General features: G+C 45.3%; 1 protein-coding gene across 1 annotated transcript in view; it reads left to right on the plus strand.

The window, feature by feature from the left end:
* Positions 1-24,241, plus strand: part of LOC147684665 (uncharacterized) — a 120,058-nt gene that overhangs the window by 66,416 nt on the left and 29,401 nt on the right. The window contains exon 12 of the mRNA XM_086939723.1: positions 23,741-23,794. Within this exon, the coding sequence (XP_086795849.1) occupies positions 23,741-23,794 (54 nt within the window). The remainder of the gene's footprint in view (positions 1-23,740; positions 23,795-24,241) is intronic.

The following is a 24,241-nucleotide window of genomic DNA, read 5'->3' on the forward strand; positions in this document are numbered from 1 at the left end:
GCCCATCAGTGCTAAGCTGGAAGGACCAGGGTGCGTTGGGAATACAACTCAACCCAGGAGGCATTGAGAAAATTCTACTAATGGACATGGAAGAGAAAGATGATGCGGAGTCATGGCACAGAGCATACCCCAAAGTCTTCAACGGCCAAATTGGAGAACTATCCAAGTACAAACACCTCATAAAACTGAAGGAAGGAGCGAAACCTGTAGTACATAAGGTGAGGAACATCCCGTTCCGTTGCAGAGAAGCAGTACAGAAGGAGCTGGACAGACTGGAAAGGGAAGGAGTGATCAGAGCCATAGAGAGTGCAGAATGGCTTTCACCACTGGTGGTAGCCCAGAAGCCCAACGGCAAAGTGCGGCTGTGTGTCGATCTCAGAGAACTGAACAAGAACATTGTGATCGACAAATTCCCTTTGCCCCGCATTAATGAGATGCTGGCGAAGACAAAAAACATCAAATGGTTTTCCACGGTGGATTTATCGTCAGCCTACCACCAGGTGAAACTGCACCCATCATGTTGCCACCTCACGTCCTTCATCACGCCCTTCGGCTGCTACGAGTTCGTGAGAATGCCGTTTGGCCTAGCCTCAGCGGCAGCAGTCTTCCAAAAGATGATGCACAGGATTCTGAAGAACGTCGAAGACGTACAGTTCTTCCAAGACGACATCTTAGTCATGGGTAGAACCAAACAGGACCACAACGAGAAACTACACAAAGTGCTGCGCACGTTACAGGACAATGGATTAACAGCAGAATGGACAAAATGTAAGTTTGGAGTGCAATCTGTCACCTACCTGGGTCACGAGGTGAGTGAAAAAGGGATAGAACCAAAGAAGGCCAACATGGACGCCATCCTGGATGCCCCCACTCCGAGCAAGAAAGAGGATGTTCGGTCTTTCCTGGGGATGGCCGAGTATTACAGCAAGTTCATTCTTCACTTCGCAACAAAAACCCATCTCCTGCGCCAGCTGTTGAAGGAAAAGAACAAGTTTGTATGGAGCCAGGAGGAGCAGACAGAATTCGACTCCCTCAAACAGGAAATGGGAGCCACCATTCCCCTGACAGGGTTTGACCCGATGGCAGCATCAATCTTAACAACAGACGCCAGTGACCGTGGCTTGGGAGCGGTACTGATGCAGCAGTCCGAGAATGGAGACATGTCGACAGTCAGCTTTGCCTCAAGGTCTCTCGCGCCCAACGAAGAAAAGTTCAGCGTGATTGAAAAAGAAATGCTGGCTGTAGTTTGGGCCATGGAAAGGTTTCGGCAGTACTTGTGGGGAGCGAAATTTCTTGTGAGGACAGACCACGAGCCCTTAGTCAAAGTGCTGACCTCCAGTGGCCATGCTCATGCGACCCCAAGGATCGCGAAAATGACACTCAGACTACTAGACTATGTGTATGAAGTGGAGCACATCCCGGGGCCGCAAAACAAAGTGGCAGATTTCCTTAGTAGAGCGGCAGCCATGGAAGAGGCGCATAATCTGGAGCAACATAGGTGGGAAGGATTTGTGGTGGCCACCATCCAGGAGACAGAGAACGTAATCAGTGCTCAGGAATGGGAAGAAGCCTATAAAGAGGATGACGACTTGGAAGCCATCAAGGGATATGTAATCCACGGGTGGCCGGAAAAGAGGCACCTCAGGGAGGACCTCAGGAGATTCTGGGAAGTAAGGGAGGAACTGTCGTTGGCAGAGAACCCGGTATTCTTATTGCGAGGTGATAAAGTGATTCCACCACAAGGCATTCTGAATCATCTGATGGCCTTACTGCATGAAGGACACCAGGGCATCACAAAGACTAAGGCCCTTGCTAGACAAGCGTACTGGTGGCTGGCCATCGATGCTCAATTAGAACGATATGTGGGGCAGTGCGAATCTTGTGCCAAGGCGGACAAATCACAGAGCATGCTGGGGCCACCGTTGGGAAGGTTCCCAGTCCCGGATGGTCCTTGGGAAAGGTTATTGGTGGACATTATGGGCCCCATCCTCAACAGTGCAGGTACACAGAAGTACGTCATAGTTCTCATTGATAGATTTTCCAAGTGGCCGGAGGTGGAGGTGACGGAGAACGTTGACACGGAAGCAGTAGTGAATTTCTTGCGCTCCACGTTTGTCAGGGAAGGAATTCCGAAGGTAATCACGTGCGATAATGGACCGCAATTCACCTCAGCCAAATGGGAGGCCTTCACCGCCAGGAATGGGATAGAGGTCAAACACACGCCCATCTACCACCCGGCAGGTAACGGCCAGGTAGAGCGTTTCAATCGAGTGATCATGGGCACCATCCAAGCGGCGATCAATGATGGATTGGACTGGGAGAAAGAACTGGAGAAAATTATCTGGGCCTATCGAATCACCCCAGGGAGCACGGGCTACAGCCCGTTTAAAGTTTTAAGAGGAAGAGAAGCCTTCACTAGAGACAACTTAGCATGGAGAAAACTAGTGGTGCAGAGCAAATGGTCACCTGCAGTGGTCAGAAGAAATCTGGAAAAGGCTCAAGAAACGTACACGACACACTTCAACAAGAAACGCAACGTGCAAAGTGCAGTACTGGAGAAGGGCGATTGGGTAAGGGTAAAACTAGCCGTTCTCAAGAAAAAGGGAGAGAGCAAATTCTCACCGCCCTTGCAGGTACTGAAACCCTACGCACGTTCGGCCTTGCTCAGTGATGGGAAAGTGTGGTCACAGGACAGAATGGCAAGGTGTAGCAAGATCATCAAATGGAGTAACGAGGAAGAAGAAGGCGCAGAGTATGTAGGAGACGAGGGTGAAGAAGTATGTGACAGAAGGCGAAATGAGGAGGTCGAAGAAGGAATGCAGCAAGTGAAAGACAGTGAAGGTGAAAGAGGAACGAACGAGGGAACGAGGAGCTGGTGCAAGGAAGAAAGCAGTGAGGAAGTGATTGAAAGAGAGGGAGAAAGCGCTGGAGGAAGTCTGAACGGGAAGGAACTGGGAGAAGGTGGTATTGAAGCGGTGAGAACCAGAGCGGGAAGGACTGTAAAGGTACCGGAGAAGTTCAAGGACTTTGATATGAACTGGAAGTAAGGACATCATTGTTACATTGTGTAGAGTGCTTAGATACTGGTAAGATCCATTCTCATTGTTATGGTTTGTTAATTGCTTGTGCGCATTCTCATGTTACACGCGCAGTGTTTTCTTTTAAGTGTTGTGCTTCTCGTGGCATCTCTCACACGCAACCTTCAACTGTGGGTCTGTTACTTCTACAGTTGAGGATTGCCGTGTGTGGATGTGCTCCTGTGGTGCTCTGTTCCTTTGGATATTAAACTTACCTTTTCTTCAATCTACGAAGACTCCTGTTTGTTCCTGTAACCTTGGAACCTGCTTCCTTTACATTTGGCGACGTGGGACTTCTTTTACTTAAAATTCAGAGCATTACCAATTTTTGCACCTTCAACTCCCTCATCGGATTAATCCAGGGCATGCTGTACATCTTCTCCGTGAAAACCCGCTTTGAATTGACCCCTCGCATCAGGATTCCGGACATTTTATTCACTTTCCCGACTTCTCTTCACTGATGCGCTTCCCTATGACGTGAGACGTTCGCGAGTCGAGTCACCTCCTCGCTCAAATCACACGTCACTACGCGCACGCGCGCAATCACGCAGCTACGCAGAGGGGCCATTTTATTTTGTTTTCAAAGCGTTACCATGGTTACATTTTCACGATCGGAAGGATCGGAAGGTAAATTAATCATCGCATGCCTCTGAAATCTCTAAAACTACAACGGTGAGCAGATATTTAAAGTTATTTCATTATTTTTTTTGCATTTTAAACCTTTAAAAGGTCGTTTTATTACAAAACAAGTTGTTTTCTTTTGAACATTTTTAACAATTTCAGACTTTTGCTGTATTAAAGCATTTTACATTTACTTTCATTCAAACAACATGGCTACTAACCAGCAAATTGTCGCTTTAAACTATTTTCTACCACTTCCTGGTAAACCTAAAGAACCTTGGAGACATTGGTTTCAAAATTTTGAAAGTTACTTGGTTGCTATTGGGGCTGATGAATATGCACCAAAGAGAAAAATGGCTATTCTCTATAGTAACCTTGGAAAAGAAGGAAGACAGATTTTTAATAATTTGCCAAATCCTCTTCCGGCTTCAGGAAGTGGTGATGAGATTAATGAATATTCTGCTGCAATTTTAAAATTAAATAGAAAATTCCTTGATCAACCTAGTGTTATCCTTGAACGTTTCAATTTCATGAAAAGGCGTCAAGAACAAGATGAAACTGTTGAAGAGTTTATCTCCGCCTTGAGGAATCTCGCTTCTGAGTGCAGTTTTGGCTCTTATTTGGACACAGCTCTTAGAGATCAATTTGTATATAACTGCTGTCACAAAAAAATTCAAGAGCGTATTTTAAGCTGCAGAGATCCATCTTTATCAGAAGTTCTTGAAATGGCCAAAGGAATTGAAATATCAATTGTTTCTTCTAAGTGTATCTCTGAAAGTACTTCATCTTTTACTCCAAATGACTTGAATGTAAACGCAGTTTATTCCAAGGGCAAGCCATTTCAAAGACCTTTTCAAAGGAGAACAAATACCTTTTGTTTTCGTTGTGGTTCCAAAACACATTTAAGTAACAGCCCTACTTGCCCAGCTCTAGGCAAAAAGTGCACTTTTTGTCAGAAAAATGGTCATTTCCAATCAGTATGTCGCAACAGAAAGAATTCTCAAATCAATAACATTTCTTATTTTACAGGCGAAGATGCTGATATTCAACCTATTGATTCTGATTTAAAAAATGTTACTATTAGTTCAGTTAATATTGATTCTAATAAGGGAAATTTAGCTGTAAAAGAAATTCTCTCTATTCATTCTGTTTCTATTTGTATGATTGATTGCATTAATTCTGAACGCGTGAAAGATCCCACTTGTCTAGTAATTATTGATCATTTGGAAATTGACATGATGGCAGATTCTGGTGCCCCCGTGACCATTATATCCGATCATTTGTTCAACACCCATTGGTCTTCAAGAATTACTCTTGAACCTTTAGACATCATTCCTAAAGGATATACTGGCAAACACATTGACATGTGGGGTTTCTTCATCACCACTGTAACTTGTTTGGGGAGGTGTATTTACACAAAAGTATATGTAGCCACTAATGGCAAATGTATTGTAGGATGGCAAGACCTTGCTAAAATGGGCCTCAAACTTGTGCCTGGTTCAGAATTGCCCGTTCAGATTAATGAACAAAGTACCTTTTCCTTCATTAACTTTATTGATGTAGGTATTGTCAACAAAATTATTGCTGATTTCCCAGAAGTTTTTAACGATTCAGTTGGTATGATAAAAAACTACGAACATCGCATTCGTCTCAAGCCTAACGCTATTCCCGTAATTCACAAGTTGAGGAATGTTCCTCTTAGCGTGAGAGACGATTTGAAAAAAGTACTTTTGAAAATGGTTGATGAGAAAATAATTGAAGCTGTAGATTCTTCACTATGGGTTAGTCCTATTGTTGTCGTGAAGAAAAAGGATTCCAGCATTCGTCTCTGTGCAGATCTGAGATCACTTAATCAAAATATTCTCATCGACTGTTATCCTTTGCCCAGAATTCAAGAACTTCTCACCGGCATTGCAGGATCAAAATTGTTCACTCTCTTGGATTTAAGGAGTGCTTATCATCAAATTCCTCTGACTAAATGCTCCTCTGAACTCACCACTTTCATCACTCCTTTTGGGGCTTTTAAATACTTAAGACTACCTTTTGGTTTAGCAAGTGCTGCAAGTGTGTTTCAAAAATTTATGGACAGTGTCTTGGCTGGTGTTAAAGGTGTACAAGCATACCAAGACGATGTTTTGATTCACTCTAAAAATGTTGATGAACATATTAAGGATTTACGAATTGTTCTCTCTCGTTTCAAAGACGTAGGAATCACCCTAGGTGAAAAGAAATGTAAATTCTTTGTAGAAGAATTAGATTATTTAGGTCATTCTATCTCCACCTCAGGTATCAAACCCAAACTTTCTCTCACTCAGGCTATTTCTAGTGTACCTGTCCCTAACAACAAAGACACTTTGAGATCATTTCTCGGTCTCACCGAATATTACTCGAGATTTGTCATGAACTATGCCCAATTAATTCAACCTCTTAGGATGCTAATTAAAAAGGATGTTAATTTTATATGGAATGATGAAGCAAATCTGGCTTTTGATAACATTAAGAAGGTTATTGTTAATGCTCCAGCCTTATCATCCTTCACACCAGGTCTCAAGTGTCGCATCTACGTTGATGCCAGCCAGAAAGGGCTTGGTGCAATCCTTTGCCAATGGAATGGTGCTGTAGAACATACTATTGGTTTTGCTTCAAAGTCACTGAATCATGCTGAATGCAATTATAGCACCATTGAAAAAGAGGCTCTTGGTTGTGCGTGGGCCGTAGAAAAATTCAAAGTCTACATTTGGGGCTCTCATTTTTTGTTGTATACTGATCATAAGCCCCTACTTAATCTACTAAATGGGAATGGTACAGGAAAAGCCTCTTCGAGGTTGGTAAGAATTCTCTCTAAATTACATGACTTCAATTTCAGCATCCACCATATCGCTGGTGGTAGAAATATGAGAGCGGATGCACTTTCCAGGTTGCCCTTAGAAAATGATGATGATGTTCTCAAAGATGACATTGAGTGCGTCGTAGCTTCTTTAGAGGATTTGGTCTTTTCTCCTCTCTCCATTTCTGAGGGAGATTGGTTCAAATGCTATTCTGAAGATGAAACTCTTGTCGCTGTAAAAAACTTAATAGTTTGAGGATGGCCAAGAATTCGTTCTCTTCCTGCCCCTTTGAAATCCTTCGCACAGGTTTCAGATGATTTGACCATTGTCAATGGTATAGTTTTCAGGGGAGATCGTTGTGTTCCCCCTATGGTTTTGCGTAAAAAGTTATTTTTTGCTGCTCATCAGGGTCACTTAGGTGTAGGCGCTACCTCTCGCAAGCTGAAAGAACATTTCTGGTGGCCTGCCATGGATAGCAATGTCAATGATTGGGTTGATTCTTGCAGTACCTGTCTGTCTTCTGACAAACATTGGAAATTGCAAAATCTACCTTTACACAGTGTCCCCATTCCTGAGGAATCCTGGGTCAAGGTTGCTGTTGATTTGTCTGGCCCTTTCGAAATTCTTCCTCAATCTCAACGTTATATAGTCTCCCTTGTTGACTATCACTCAAAGTGGTTTGACTTTGATTTTTGTACCAATCCTGATTCCGAGTCAGCCATTAGATTTTTGGAAAGAATTTTTAGGGTGGAAGGTCCTCCTAAAGAAGTTGTCAGCGACAATGGTTCGCATTTTTGCTCCCGTGTTATGGAGGAATTTTTGAAGAAGTTTGATGTCAAACACTTGAAGGTTGCCCTTTACTCCCCTGCATCCAATGGTTTGGTAGAACGGATGAATAGATTTTTGAAAGAGGGCATTCAAACTGCTTTCTCTTGCAAAATGAATGTTGAAACCTTTTTAAGAGAAAAGGTTTGGGCCTATTTGGTTACCCCTCACTCCACTACGGGTATTTCACCGTTCAGACTACTTAAAAAAAGAAACCCACATGGTACTGTCTGCCCCTCATGGATCAAAGATTTGACCCCACAAGTTTCCAAATGCATTTCCTGTTCTGACAAATTGAGTGTAAAAAGTAATGTTGAGAAACAGCAATCAGTACAAAAGCGGAATTTTGATTCCAAAATTATTTCCATCCCTGAAATATTTACTGTGGGTGATTGGGTCATGTTTAAAACCATGGATAAAGTCAAGAAAGGTCTTTCCAAGTTTTCCATGCCCACTCAAGTTCTTAAGGTCTCTAAAGGTTGCCTGTTTTTAGATAAGAGAGGGTGGCGTAACAAACGCTCACTTGTTAAACTAACCCCTGAGCAAGCCATGAGTATTCTCAGAACTAAACATGGGTATGAGAACTCTTCCTATCTTTCTTTTGACTTTCCCACCCTGTTAGATGTTCCTTTGCTCTCCCAGGTAGAATCTTCGTCCTTCAATGATTCCACCCTTACTTCTCAAGATGTCACAGGTGAGGTGTCTTCACCTTCTGCTGAGGTTATTCCTCCTCTTCAAGACACCTTAGAAAACATTGAAATCTCTGGTACATCTCCCTCTACCTCCAAATCAGATGTGTCAACCAGAACTCACAGGAATTGTTCTATGCCTACACGCTTTAAAGACTTTTATGTAAACTAAGTTTCATTTCCTTTAGTCAAGTTTCCTTTTTATTTTTGAGGGAAGGGAGGAGATGTAGAGTGCTTAGATACTGGTAAGATCCATTCTCATTGTTATGGTTTGTTAATTGCTCGTGCGCATTCTCATGTTACACGTGCAGTGTTTTCTTTTAAGTGTTGTGCTTCTCGTGGCATCTCTCACACGCAACCTTCAACTGTGGGTCTGTTACTTCTACAGTTGAGGATTGCCGTGTGTGGATGTGATCCTGTGGTGCTCTGTTCCTTTGGATATTAAACTTACCTTTTCTTCAATCTACGAAGACTCCTGTTTGTTCCTGTAACCTTGGAACCTGCTTCCTTTACACATTGTTTGTATTGGTTAAAAGGGGGGAGATATGTGGTGGCGTTCTAGTTGTTCCGTCACCGGAACAGGAAGGGGAGCAGGAGGAAGCGGAAGGCGGCCATCTTGGTTAGAGGCGCCGACCGCTGAGAGAGAGGTCGCAATTCCCTGCGCTCCGGCAAATAAAGAAGTTATCTTGCAAATTATGAAGTGTTGGTGCATAAATTCAAATACCATATAGACTGCATCGCACAGTATTACACCCTCCTCCACCCCCACTCTTTCTGCTGTTCCTCCCCTCTCTGCAATGCTGTGTGAACGACGACAGTTTGTTTTCAGTCTGTCGCCTTTCAGGGTTGCTTTGAGACGCTTCAGCCATCGTATCGTTGACTTGTGTACCATTCATTCGTAAGTGTCCAGTATTTGCTTGGTCAGAATGTACTTGTGGTTCTGTCCGAACTACGCCGGAAGCCAAACGTTGCGTTTCTGCACTGAGCCCGTTACTGCGCGCTCAAGAATGAAGTGCTCTGATCGCTCACTGCGCCTGCGCAGGGAGGCAGTGTCTCAATAAGCTTGGACAAATGGTTACGTCTCCCAGCGCGCATGCGCAGCTTCTCACGCTCTTAGTTTTCGCGCATGCTTATGGATTTCTGAGTTGATAGGCGGAGGCAGCTCGCTGTCAATGTCCCAGTGCTAGTAAACAATCTGAGCTGTTTAGGTCTTTCCGGGCTCTTAGGAGGAGCTTTATGTTGCAATGGCATCTAAGAAAGAAATGCACGGGCCGGACACAGGCGAGGTAAGTAGTACTCTGTGGTGTTGCCCGTGTGTAGAATATGTTTATAACGAAAACAACTGGTCTCAGGTAAACCATCATTCCGCGGAACAAACCGCAATCTTGCCGCTGCTGTTTGTAAAGAAAAAAACACGTCTGATGCTGCGCCCATCAGATCTATCCTGCCGCTGCTTTTAGACGTGCCCGTGTCCCCTGTTCAAGGATGAGGGCTGAGCGTTCGTGGTATTGAATTCGGCAAGTTGCTTCTTTTGATCTTGGTACAGATTTCCAACGCATCTGCATACAGCTCTTCTTTGGAGAGGCGCTACTGGTGACGGGTCTCCTCCTCGTGCTCCCTTGGGATCGTAAGATTTTTCATTTGAAGGTTCAGTTATATTTACATATATCAATCATGACCTATCGATGTCGTTAACTATAATTGAAAGCATTACTTTTGTTCTATTTTGTGGTCATTGTAGTGCGTTCAAAGTTGACATTTGTTGTTACAAGAAACAAAGATGTAATTGCAGCGCCTTAACTTCCAGAGTTTAACTTCTCATAAACTCATGTTCCTCGCCTTTATGCCACTCGGAGGATGTCGAAGGTTCAGATGATAATTCTAAATTGAACACATCAATTAAAACGTAGCTCTGGTCATCAAGCCCTTTTCTGTTTAGGCACCATTTCATATTGCTTTAAAATACAAGGGCTTGATTTTCACCAGTATATGGGTTATTTACATAGATTGCTAAATGTTGTATGCTGGCTTTTCTTTTTTACAATGGAAACCTTTAGTGGGATGGTGAGCATGAAGATGTGTGTCAAGCTATGGTTTTATAAACGAAAGGTATACTCTCTCACACACACACTCTCTCACACACACACTCTCTCACACACACACTCTCTCACACACACACTCTCTCACACACACACACTCTCTCTCACACACACACTCTCTCTCACACACACACTCTCTCACACACACACTCTCTCTCACACACACACTCTCTCACACACACACTCTCTCTCACACACTCTCTCACACACACACTCTCTCACACACACACTCTCTCTCTCACACACTCTCTCACACACACTCTCTCTCACACACACACACTCTCTCACACACACACTCTCTCACACACACACTCTCTCACACACACACTCTCTCTCACACACTCTCTCACACACACACTCTCTCACACACACACTCTCTCACACACTCACTCTCTCACACACACACTCTCTCACACACACACTCTCTCACACACACACTCTCTCTCACACACTCTCTCACACACACACTCTCTCACACACACTCTCTCACACACTCACTCTCTCCCACACTCACTCTCTCACACACTCATTCTCTCACACACTCACTCTCTCACACACTCACTCTCTCACACACTCACTCTCTCACACACTCACTCTCTCACACACTCACTCTCTCACACACTCACTCACTCTCTCTCACACACACACACACACTCACACACACCCACTCTCTCACACACACTCTCTCACACTCACACACACACTCTCTCTCTCACACACACTCTCTCTCTCTCACACACACTCTCTCTCTCTCACACACACTCTCTCTCTCTCACACACACTCTCTCTCACACACTCTCTCACACACACTCTCTCTCACACACACTCTCTCTCACACACACTCTCTCTCTCACACACACTCTCTCTCTCACACACACTCTCTCTCACACACACTCTCTCTCACACACACTCTCTCACACACTCTCTCTCATACACTCGCTCTCTCATACAGTCGCTCTCTCATACAGTCGCTCTCACACACACACACTCACTCTCTCTCACACACAGTACAGCCTTCTACCACCAACACTCTACCACTCTATCGGCCACTCTATCCTCCACTCTAGCGCACACACTCTCGCGCAGGGGTACACATAGTACGGCCTGGCAAGCCTTCCCTGGCGGCCCGCGGACCTTGCAGACATCCTACCAGTGTTATTAAGAAAAATGTGAGAGCGTCCTGTGTCCGCAAACACTGCCGGTTGCAGCAGCGCTCTATGGGGCTGGGCGATTACAGCGAAGGTCAGAGAGGAGCTGCAGGGGCTCCAAGAAGGGGCTAAAGAACAACAAAGCCTCATTAACAAGTAAGTGGTCTTTTAAAGACCTGTGAAGTACTCGGGTGTGGTGGGAGGCTGTCTCAGCCCAAGCTGAAACACACGCACGCCAGGCGAGGTGGCAGAGGGAGGGAGAGGGGGGGGAGAGGGAAGGGGGTGAAAGAGGCAGACAGGTGGGAGGGAGACAGAGGGAGACAGAGAGTGACAGAGTGCTTTCCTCCAGTATTTCTGTAAACTATTGTTTTTTTTTTTCTAACTCGGGCTCCACTTCTGCGCATTTTAATTACTGATTGTGTTCAGAAGGCAGGGTTAGAATAGAGGAAGCAGCCTATTAAGTAACAGTGAAGTCTGTGTTTGTGCAACGTCCTGGAAGCGTGGCCACAAAACTGTCACACCGAAGCAGGAATTATAAGTAGCTCGTGAAGTGGGGTGTTTGAAAGGTGTCGGGAGCAGCTAAGGAAGACATACATCTAGATTTAAATAAACATGAAAAAGCAGCAGCAGTCTCCTCGTGAGGCCCAAAATCATGTTAGGTACTTGAATGATAGAGTTCTCTTTCACTGGAAGAGCCCGAGGCCTTCCCATGATGAACTGCGCCGAGAACATATCAAGAGGGGGCGGGATCTGAGGTGAAGACAGCCACCCGAGGTGAGCCGGAGAGACCACCCCCGTGGGAGCGGGGTTCTCGTCACAACCTTAATGGTGAATACAAGTGGGGGGGGGGGGGGAGAGGGGGCGGTCTGCTGAACCCCTCCCTAGAAAAGCTCTGGGGAGAAACTTTTCCTTGGAGGGGTGGTTTCATCTTCCAAAGACCCTCACGGGAAGGGCAACAGCGAGAAAGAACTATGTCCTGGATTGGGAGGGATTCTCGACAGCAAGAAACATTTCGCGGGAGAGTGAAGGCATCTGAGGGTGGGGAGATGTGAAAAAGCATCCGGCTATCACCTCACCGTGCCGGGAAGGGGAGTGATGGAAGGGGAGTGATGGAAGGGGAGTGATGGAAGGGGAGCGAGGGAAGGGGAGCAAGGGAAGGGGAGCGAGGGAAGGGGAGTGAGGCAGGGAGTGATGGAAGGGGAGTGATGGAAGGGGAGTGATGGAAGGGGAGTGATGGAAGGGGAGCGATGGAAGGGGAGCGATGGAAGGGGAGCGATGGAAGGGGAGCGATGGAAGGGGAGTGATGGAAGGGGAGCGATGGAAGGGGAGTGATGGAAGGGGAGTGATGGAAGGGGAGTGGAGGAGGGAGGGAATGAGGGAAGGAGTGAGGGAAGGGGAGGCAGGGATTGAGGGAAAGGGTGTGAGGGAGTAAGGGAAGGGGAGGGAGGGAGTGAGGGAAGGGGAGTGAAGGGGAAGGAGGGTGAGGGAGGGAAGGAGATGAAAGGAGAGGGAAGGGAGAGGGAGGGAGAAGGTAGGAGAGGGAGGGAGAGGGAAGGAGAGATAGGGAGAGGGAGAGGGAGGGAGTGAGAGGGAGTGAGACAGTCAGAGTGAGGGAGGGATAGGGAGAGAGAGGAAGTGAGAGTGAGTGAGACAGAGGGAGACAGGGAGGGAGAGAGAGAGGGAGATAGAGGGATGGAGCGAGGGAGGCAGAGAGAGAGAGATAGAGGGAGGGAGACAGAGAGAGGGAGAGGGAGAGAGAGAGAGAGGGAGAGAGAGAGAGAGAGACAGAGAGAGACAGAGAGAGAGAGAGAGAGAGAGAGAGAGAGAGAGATAGATAGATATGTGTATGCTGGGTCTGGTGGCTCAGTGGACAAAGGCGTCCGCTGCAGGGACCTGTGTTCAACCTCATGGTCATAGTTTTTGTTGTTGCTCTAGCCCGCCCCCTCCCCCACTGACCCGCCCCCACCGGTGCGGCCCTCGGACACAAACCACACTGTAAATTTGGCCCCCGAGAGAAAGTTTGTGAGTACCCATGCTCAAGCGCCACCACTTTAGCTAACAGCACCACTCTAGCTCCACCACTCTACCCGCCACAACTCTCTCCGTTGCATTTGCATAAGTTAAAACTATTGGAATTGTAAATGACACATCTATTAGTTTAGCTATTTTCGAAACCAACACATAAATACAAAATTTGTCATTTACAATACCAATAGCTCAAACTTTCCTAATGCGAGACCTATTGCATTGCAAATGCTTGTTGAACTGCAGGACCCGGTCCACTTAAAGTACTGGGCCTTCTTCTGAGATGACACTTTATTTGGATGGCACTCTAACGCGAAAGAGTCACCTTTGCGCAGACAGACATACTCTGCGCACATGTGCCAGTTTGTGGCAGTGGGAGGCAGCAGGCGTAATGGCGCTCATGTTGGCGTAACGTGTAGTGGGCGCAATTTTAGGTTACGCCCTTTACGCTGCCATCTGCCGGACAGGAGAGAAACGGTTGTGGCCTACGTTATCCCCATCGGCACGCAACAACACTTTGACTAAAAGTTTCTCAATTGTGCGCTTACATTTCTGGATTACTTTGCTTTCCGCAGTGCTGGTGCAATTTAACATACCTGTTTCACCAGGGTTGTCACCTGATCAGTAGTTTACCAGCATGGCCTGTATTTTCCTGCCAAGACAGGTACAAATATATTACAAAAATTATTTTCATCCAGTAAGATTATTCCTGAATGAATTTGAAAGCAACCAGAGGCAGAATTACTGTGATAAAAAGAATACAAAGGATTTTGCACAAACAGTTATTTAAGTACCCACCTCTAGCCCTTTTTGAACCTCAAAAATACACAAAAGTACTGCACATATTGGTGCAAAAATGTAACCTGGAAATGTGGCCCAAAAAGTTGCACGCAATTCATGCACTCCGCTTCATTTGGATTGTAGATCGAAAGAGGGGTGCATGCCAGGCTCAAAGCAGGGATATTTTGAATACAATTGCACCCATTTGGTGCTGGAGAGTTTATAGCCCTGCCTCGATTTAACCCCTTCTGCTCAGATTTCATATTGAATAACCACCCAGCAGTGCTGCATTTAGCACCAGCCTGTAGTAAGCTTTTAGTTTCTTAAAATAGGCTTTCTTTCCAAGTGATGATTTTTTAATGTATTATTTCCCCAGAACCCTATTTTGAAGAGAAAACAAAGAGTGGAGAGGGACCTGGAAGGTGAGCATCGTGTGCCTGAGATACAGGGTGTAGTGGATTTCTGCAGAGGTTTAACTTTCTTTTTGGTCAAATATTTAATCTCCTGTGTATTGATCAGCTGTCTGCTTCTATAATAACACTTGCAGATTTGACAGCTATGGTGATTTTTTTTTATCTCTCATTATTCTTTCACAAGTCTCATGATTTTTCCACGGCTTGTGAGTTCATCATGTCACAGGACTTTTTGATCGATTACTTCTCATGATGCTTATAAATAGTCTATTGATTTTAAGAGACACCGGGTCTCTGGACTATTTTGTGAAGAAAGGATACCTTGTGGGTAGTGGAAGGAGAGCTGGCAGAGAATTTAAGATACTTTGTTTACAATTCAATCATACATTCTTTTATTCGATACTTTGAAGAGACACCGGTAATGAAGTTGAAGTTGAAAAAATTTGTTAAGCGCACTAACACCTAGCGGTTTCTTGGCGTTGTGACTTGACATCAGAGGAGGAAGAAGTGCCGGGAGAATACTGCAGTGGAAAAGCTAGGGAAAAAAGATGAACTTTGCGAAAATCCATGTAGACAGAGAGAGACCGGATAGTGAATGGGAGGGTGTTCCAGAAGCGTGGAGCAAGGGTGGAGAACCGCAGGCCTCCCTGTTTTTTCCTCCTAAAGCGAGGTACCTCCAAGAGAACCTGGGTGGAAGAGAGGAGGCTTCTGTTGGGGAGATAGGCACGAATTTTTGAGTTGACAAACACTGGAGCAGTGCCGGCTAGGGCCATGAAGGTCAGGCAGCCCAACTTAAATAGGGATCGCTGGGAATGGGTAGCCAGTGGAGGGATTTGAGCAGGGGGTAGCGCAATGACACTTAGGTAGCCTGTAAATAAGGCGCGCTGCTTGATTTTGGATACGTTGAAGGCGCCGAAGCTCATACGCCGGAATCCCTACATAAAGGCCATTGCCATAATCCAGGCGATAAATAATCATGGCTGAGATGATGAGGTTAAGGGCCTCGACAGAAAAGAAACAAGAGATTTTGCGGATAATACGGAGGGACAAGAAACAGGTCGACACAACTGAGCTGATCTGGGGGCGCATGGTCAGATCTTGACTAATTTGGGTACCCAGGGTTTTTGCTTTGGTGGAAGGTAAGGGGGGGGGGCAAGGGCAGGGGGCCAAAATGCAGGGGACCATGGACTGGAAAGGCCACCGGTGAGGACCAGTTCCGTCTTGTCCGGATTAAGTTTTAAGTGGTTATAGTTCATCCAGTCATAGATGAAAGTAAGTACAGTGTGGAATTTAAGAATAGAATCGTGAGAGGAGGAAAGATTGAAGATAATCTGAGGTCGTCAGCATAGTTAAATACTGACACTTCCATTGTTTGTAAGGCAGCGATGAGAGGGTGAATATAGAGGTTGAACAGGAGGGGGGAAAGGGAAGGGCCCTGGGCGACCCCACAGGTGACAGAACAGGAGGGAGCAGAGAAGCCCTCCAAGTGAACGGCCTGTGTCCGATCTTGTAAGAAGGAAGTAAGCCAGGCCAGGGCAGTCCCTCGAATGCCGGCACCCCTGACACGGTCGAGAAGGATGGAATGGTCGACCGTGTCGAAGGCGGCGGACAAATCGACGAGAAGGAGAGCCTGGGGGGAGTTGGTATCCGCACTCTGCCTAAGCTCATCCAGGACGGAGATAACAACAGATTTCGTCGAATGGACTGGACGGAAGCTGGCCTGATGGGAAGCCAAAAGATGGTTCTCGTCGATGAAAGCCGAGAGGCAGGTGGTAACATGACTCTCTAGGATTTTGCCCAGGAACGGGAGCAAATAAATAGGGCGGAAATTAGACAAGGAGCCCCAGGTTTTTTTAAGATGGGAATCACTGTGGCTTATTTTAAAGCAGCTGTAACAATTCCCTGAGTGATAGAAGTGTTGAGGAGAGTAAGCGGAGGTTCAGGGCAGCTGGAAAAGACCTCCTTCAGTATACGGGCAGGACAGCAGTCGAAAGGGAACCCTGATTTCACTTTCTTCAACAAAGTAAGAAAGGTCTCCTTAGAGATTGGAGGAAGCTGATAAAGGAAGATAGATGGAGGAGGACGTGAGGGGAGAGAAAAGGAAGCGGAGGGCAGAGGGATGTTATGTTTAAAGGTGGCAATCTTCTCAATGAAGTACCCGTTAAGGGAATTACAGAGAGATTGAGAGCGAGCAGGTTTAGGAGAGACTCTGTCAGCGGCTGCTAAGTTATGAGCAATGGTAAAGATCTCTTTGGGTTTGCTAGCCGCAAGGAAGATCTTAGCGGAGAAGTGCTCTGTTTTGGCCAATACAATAGCTTTCTTGTAGTCACGGAGGAGGGGTGAGTATTGGGACTTAAGGATGGGGCAGTAACTGCGCCTCCAATGGCGTTCAGCTTGTCTAAGTGAGATTTTAAGGGCTTTAAGGTCGTTGGTGGACCATCTATTGGCCTCATGGGAGCGACACGCCCTGACTAGCTTAGGAGGAGCAGCTAGGTCGCAGGAGGCTGAGAGCCAGTTGTTGTTGGCGGCCACCTGCGAGTCAGGGGAGGCATCAGCAAGGTGAGGGAGTGAGGCCGCAAGGGAGGAACACAAGGCGGCCATGTCCACACGGTTCCAATTTCGAACCCAGGTATTTTTGGGAAAGGAGAGTTTATTAATAGCTCCAAGGTCGAGGGAGAAAGAGATCAGAGAGTGGTCAGACCAGATGCAGGGAGAGATTGTAAGGGAGGAAATAGGCAGGTTGGCTGACCAGATCTGATCGAGAATATGGCCACCTGTGTGGGTGGGGAGGTGGATCTGGGAAGTGAGATTCAGTGAAGTCATTAGATGTGAGGTCTTCCCGGGAGACGTGGGGCCAGAAGGTAAAATAGCCCAAGATCAGCACGGAGGAATTATTAACCACAAGAGTGGCCAGCAGTTCCTGAATAGCTGAAAGGAAGTGTGGCATGGCCTGAGGGGGGCGAGGGGGGCGATAAAATAATGCACATGCAAGATTGACTGAACGGGCGACCAAAAAGTCGATTGATGCGATAGAGGGATAGGGCAGGAGCCGGAACTGAAAATTAGAGCGGGCTATCATGGCCACTCCGTCCCCTACTTTCCCACCCGGGCGATCGGCTCGGAGGGCATAATAGGGGTCGGGAGAGCTGCAAGAACATCAGGCAGTGACTCGGGGGAAACCAAGTTTCAGTAAGAAATAAAAAGTCTGGTTTTGCGGAGTCCAGAAGATTAAATAGTTCGAGTTGATGCTTAACCGCCGAGCGGGTATTGAGGAAAAAGGCGGTGGCCGCGGCAGGAGGGGCGGGTGAGGACTGCTGAGAGGGCTCTAAAGGCGCCGATGATTGCGATGGTGTCTGGGCCAGGGACAATGGAGGTGAGTGGGCGGGCAAAGATATACCAAGGTTCCCGATGCGTGCCTGAATGAAAGGACTGATAGACCAGTCACCCTGGCAGGCGTGAAGTTGGATTGAGGAGTAGGATAAATCTCAGGCATAGTGATGGGCCCGGGTCCCGGCCGGTCGCGGACGGGCGCAGACGGGCTTGCCTTTGGTGCGCCGGCGGCGTTGCCGGTAGTGAAAAGGCATGATATACTGTAGGGAAGTGGGAGGGTCGTTCAACTGCACCGCCAACCCAGGACTCCCTCAAAGATGGCGTGTGTCCTCGCCGTTCCCCTGCTGCAGCGTCTAATCGGCTGTGCAGGGAAGCAGAGTGAAGTGAGGAGGGAGGGGAAAAATGAGGGTGAGTGCACAAGCGACGAATTTAAAAGCAAAGCACAAGTTAAAAAACAAAGATGCTCCCGGCTTTCCGCCTCAGGAGTTGTGGCAATATGGTCAAATATGGTAATGATGTATGTTCCCCCAGAATGGGATGCTGTCCTTGGGGCAGGAGGAGAGAAGAGACAGAGAAAATCCATTGATCAATGCACTTGGTCACTGCTCCTCTGAGCATCTTTCAAAAAGGAGAACAACTCCCACTAGTATATTCCACACTTCTTAAAGGAGATGACTAGATGGGGACAGCTCCTGTATGGCCAGAGTTAAGCAAAGGACAGATGCCATGCCAAAATGGAGCAGCATCATTTCCATATTGGATATTGCACATCTACTGCACAAAATGGCCGCTTCTCTATCTATGCACTGAAATGGAAGCACTTTGGTAACGTAATGTTATCACATGGATTAAGATCTCTCCAACGTAATAGTCCATTTTCTGGGAGATAAACCCCAGTACTTTTCATCTGGCAGTGCTATAGCACATTTACAGCAATAAGTAATAGGTCAATTTGTAGTGCAGAAAGATTCCCACAGGGCCCAGCAACTACCAGCGGAAATATCTATTGCAGATCATCTGCAGCTTACATGGGAAATATCTGTTCCCAGTCCAGCCCCCACTGGCCTGTCTCCTATTTATTCTAACCAGTACCTTTTGCAATTTTTCTGTCTTTTCTTTTTTCTTCCTTGAAACTGCAGTGTATCTGAGTGACGATTAATTGCATCTACTTTGTAACCAGGGACATTCTAGCTGGTTGCATCATTCCAGTGCATTGGGAATCAATGCTTTGCTTGTGGTGAGCACCTGGTAAGGTTGAGGTTGGCTAAGGTTGCATCGTTGTCCTCAATGTGGTCTTTCGATCACTATTAGAGACTATCCCTACTCAGACCCAGGGTGTGCGCTGTGGTTCAACATCTGAATGTACTGAAGCCCTTCCCACATGGAGTGACCCTAAAGTGCAGTGTGAGGAGGTTTGTAGTGAAAAGCAGAGTAATTCTCACTAATGTGCCAGACTCAAGAACATACATTTTTTACTCGACATTATATGCTTACATTTAAAGTATGTACGTAAAACTCCAGCTGTTTCATAGTTCTGTTTCCCCCAATTAAGTGTTCTTGGTTCATAACCCAATCCCTCTGCCCACTCAGACCCTATGAAGCAAACACTTCCATTATTAAACGAGCACTGGCAAAGCCATATGACCTGCCTTCTCAGACTGCCTTCAGATGTCTGTGCCCCGCTGCAACCTTAGATGCCCACGTGCAGCTTCACATACTCAAGCACAGCCTTAGGGTCCCAGGTAGGGCATCACATGACCAGATGTTGTGATCAGATGCCGTATATAGCAGGTTATGCACAGCCACAGCATCACGTGTTCGTATGCAATTCCATAGGTCCATGCACAGCCACAGGAGCCCTGGCACAGCATTACATGCTCAGGTATTGTAGTTACAGATCCGGTGTAACCATCATACAAACACGCATGCAAAAGAAATACTACTATTTGATGCATGAGGCAGCCTTACATAACAGGGCAACAACACATGACTAGGCACTTTGTGCATCAAGACATTCTCCTTTTATAATTTGCTGCCTCTCTTGCCAAGGGACTGTCATTGTATGCCCTGTGCAGCATCAAATGACATGGCAATGTATTTTCATTGTATAGGCAGGCAAACCCTCCTATGTTAACGCACACACACACACTTGCACGCACATACACACTTGCGCACACACACACACATGTCCATCTACTGGGAATATGCCAGGTAAATATAGTCTCGCCTCTAGATGCTGACAACATATGCCAGGTGTAGCCTCGCCTGCCCAGGGGCGCTACCATATTCTCGGTGCATAATAATATATTGTGTCTTAGCCTCATGCCAACGAGCTGGCATTTTTTTCACGGCTCAGATATACAAAGAAAATTCCAGTATATGCTATTTGCAACCTCATATACCCACCATCTTATATCAGCCTCAGTTTACAGCAGGTCATGTTATGCCGCCTCATCCGCCCATGAAAAATTGCCACATGCTCATGTTGCAGTAATCATGTTAGCTGCCGTCCCATTGGACAAGGTCCTTCCATTCATATCTCTGATACTACTTCATTGGACCAGCATCACCGTCATGTGACTGACTCAGCTTAATAAGTTCAGGTATAGCTCCTGGTCCACTCTCTAACTTAAAAGGTATCCTGATTGGTAGAGAGGGATTTGGCCTGTCTACCAATCAGGAACAGAGTAGGCAAGGACCCTCTTAGAGCCTTCCACCTCAAAAGAGTGACAGAAGAGCAGAGTTGCAGGGACGGGGGCTCAATGATGAAGCATCTCTGCTCCCCCACAGGCGCTTCTACTCTGAGCAGGAAGGACTGTGGAAGGAGGGATCTTTCTGAGGAGGGCGGGATAGTGGGTGTGCTTTGAGGGCAACACCTTTAACACAACTTGTTGCCTTCACCTGTACTAGGATTTTGCCTGCACAACCACAGGTAGAAATAACTCCCACGAATAAGCCGCTCAAGCAAAAAGGTGCAATGCTACCCTTAAGAAATGCATTTGTACAAATATAGCCCCTCTGGTAGGATAACAACAAGGTTCATTCTTTTCACAACTTACAATCAATACTAGCATCCCAATAGGTAGACTCACATTTAATCCTCTCACCTTCCATGCATTTTCTCACTGATAAAAACAGTGCTCACATTGAAACTAAATGCCAAACATGTGAGTAAATCACAAATATACACACTGTGGTAAAAGGGTTCAACATTTTATGCCAAATATTTGAGTAAATCTCAGATATACGCATTGAGGTAAAAGGGTACAACACTTTAAGTGTCTTCCAATCATGCACACCTGCAAGCTCTTTACTCTGCACAGTAAACATGTCATATTTATGCTGTGTTCCTTTTTACAGGCGGGGCACCACTGAAAAGAATCTTCGACCCTATAATTGAAGCAAAGGAGGATGGTGAGTTTTTGAAATAAGTGACTTGATTTGCTGGTGTTGGGGCAATAGTTATGAGGCAGTCGTAATTGGTCTGGGACTGTCTGTGCTGTTGCAATTTGTGGTAATTGTACCGCAACAGTCGTAATTGAAGCAGCAACACCAGGTGTCAGGGCTGGACTGGGAACCCAAAGCAGCCCAGGCAAATTTTTTCAGACCAGCCCAAATACGGTGCATAGCGAGAACAGCAGGCGAGCCTGACCACTACAAGTGGGATTTGGGGTGTTTTCCCCTGGAAAATATAGCAAAAATTGTGTATTCTACCACCCACTTTTCATTATATATTCAATGGTATTTGTTTATAAAGCATAGGAAATGATGAGCTTACAGTGCACCAGAATAAAAAAATCTTTATGGGGTTCTCCAATGATTCCCTCACTATCACCCTTCATCAGTGTCTCTCATCTCTCCAAAGCCCCTCTCTCAGCATTTAATTCATTCGTTTTATCGCACCTCTCTTACCAGTGTAGGGTGTCGGAGCATTAAACATCACACACACACATACAGAGACAAATTATCCTACTTGTGTAAATCAAGGTATAGAAAATGTTGTATAAGACACAGAGGACTACAAGGTGTAGGATTCACATGTCATCCATACTGGTAGGCATGTTTAAGAGTGCTTGGTCTGGGAAAGTACAAACTCAGGATTCAGACCGTAAAACATTGGTAAGAATTGACTTTACTAATAAGAATGTATTTATACCAGAACAAACCCTTTTTTAGCAAAATTAGGATATTGAAGCACTGGGAAAAAACAAAACACACTAACCTAGATTACGTTTGTAACTAATGAACTGTACAATAACAAAAGGATCTATGTGACAAAAGTCGTAATTCACTGAGCTATACACATAAAATACTGTTCTGATATTTATCTCTTTCCCTGTCTCATGCTACCTTCTCCCAAATAGTCAGTGCTTGGTATCGGGTGGGTCTAGGTGGAGGCTTCATTTTGTACAGATTGTCCTTCAACCTTCATTTCTCATTTCCAACGCACCATTTCTAGGAAAACTCAATGGCCCATCATTTGCAGTAATCTTGCCCCATTGACGAAGCCACAGACATTTATATAATCCCAATTCTGTCGTCATATAATGTGCAAGTGTACCCTGGGGAGGCACTTCCTCACCTTTCCATATCGAAATGGTAACATCACCTTTCACAACATTATTAAGTCCTTTAAAGTACTTCATGATCTTTACAAAGTAAAACAATATTCAATTCAATAAAAGAATCCAAATTCAATCTTTTGATTTTGTTCCTTAAATGTCAACTCTCTTTCTCCAATCCTCTCACAGTTTATATCTTTGAAGACTTATTAACCATTATCAATGCATTATAGACCTATCACAGTGTGGCATTCTGTATCGTCATCAACAAATCACAGTGCAACAATACACCAACCAACCAATTCCAGCGCATCACACTGTGACGTATGATCTCTCTCCTTGCCACAGTTCACCCTCCTTTACAATTTCTCGCATACACACAATTCAACAACTTTTAAGAAATGAAATTAAACAATCTTTGCCTGCTTCACTAAAGAAAATCAAAGCAATTTAACAATGGGAATATTAAAGTTTTTATACCTTCTGACTTTTTCCATAAAAAACGATTTTCACAAGTAAAATCTAGACCAGTGGGAAATCACCCCAATCAATGTAGTGTCACCCTTTGCACAACCAGATTTTGCCAACATCATTCAATATGAATACAATGACAACAGATTATTATAATCCTATCTCAATTGTGTTGTCGACGGTACGTCATAGTCTCCTTCATAAACATTCAGCAGACAAGAAAACCATAAAGTGCATTCTACACTTTTCTCTTAAGTTCAATATACAAAAAAAATAATGTCATCAAATCATTGAATTTATATACCCTAAATCACTTCTCAATAACACAACAAATAATCACAAATCATGACGCATCACTCTAGTAATACTCAGACAAAACAGCAACTGCCTTTAACACAATTTGGGCCTCCATCTGTACTAGGATTTTGCTTGCACAACCACACGTAGAAATAACTCTCATGAATAAGCCTCTCAAGCAAAAAGGTGCAATGCTACCCCTTAAGAAATGCATTTGTACTAAAATAGCCCCACTGGTAGGATAACAACAATGTTAATTCTTTTCACAACTTACAATCAATACTAACATCTCAATATGTAGACTTACATTTAATCCTCTCACCTTCCATGCATTTTCTCACTGATAAAAACAGTGCTCACATTGAAACTAAATGCCAAACATGTGAGTAAATCACAAATATACACACTGTGGTAAAAGGGTTCAAAATGTTATGCCAAATATTTGAGTAAATCTCAGATATACGCATTGAAGAAAAAGGGTACAACACTTTAAGTGTCTTCTTATCAGGCACACCTGCAAGCTCTTTACTCTGCACAGTAAACATGTCGTATTTATGCTGTGTTCCTTTTTACAGGCGGGGCACCACTGAAGAGAATCTTCGACCCTATAATTGAAGCAAAGGAGGATGGTGAGTTTTTGTAATAAGTGACTTGATTTGCTGGTGTTGGGGCAATAGTTATTTGGGCAGTCGTAATTGGTCTGGGACTGTCTGTGCTGTTGCAATTTGTGGTAATTGTACCGCAACAGTCGTAATTGAGGCAGCAACACCAAATGTCAGGGCTGCACTGGGAACCCAAAGAAGCCCAGGCAAATTTTGTCAGACCAGCCCAAATATAGTGCATAGCGATAAAAGCAGGCGAGCCTGACCACTACAAGTGGGATTTGGGGTGTTTTCCCCTGGAAAATATAGCAAAAATTGTGTATTCTACCACCCACTTTTCATTATATATTCGATTGTATTAGTTTATAAAGCATAGTAAATGATGAGCTTACAGTGCACCAGAATAAAACAATCTTTACGGGGCTCTCCAATGATTCCCTCACTATCACCCTTCATCAGTGTCTCTCATCTCTC

Source organism: Lissotriton vulgaris, chromosome 10 (assembly GCF_964263255.1).
Source record: "Lissotriton vulgaris chromosome 10, aLisVul1.2, whole genome shotgun sequence".
Lineage (NCBI taxonomy): Eukaryota > Metazoa > Chordata > Amphibia > Caudata > Salamandridae > Lissotriton > Lissotriton vulgaris.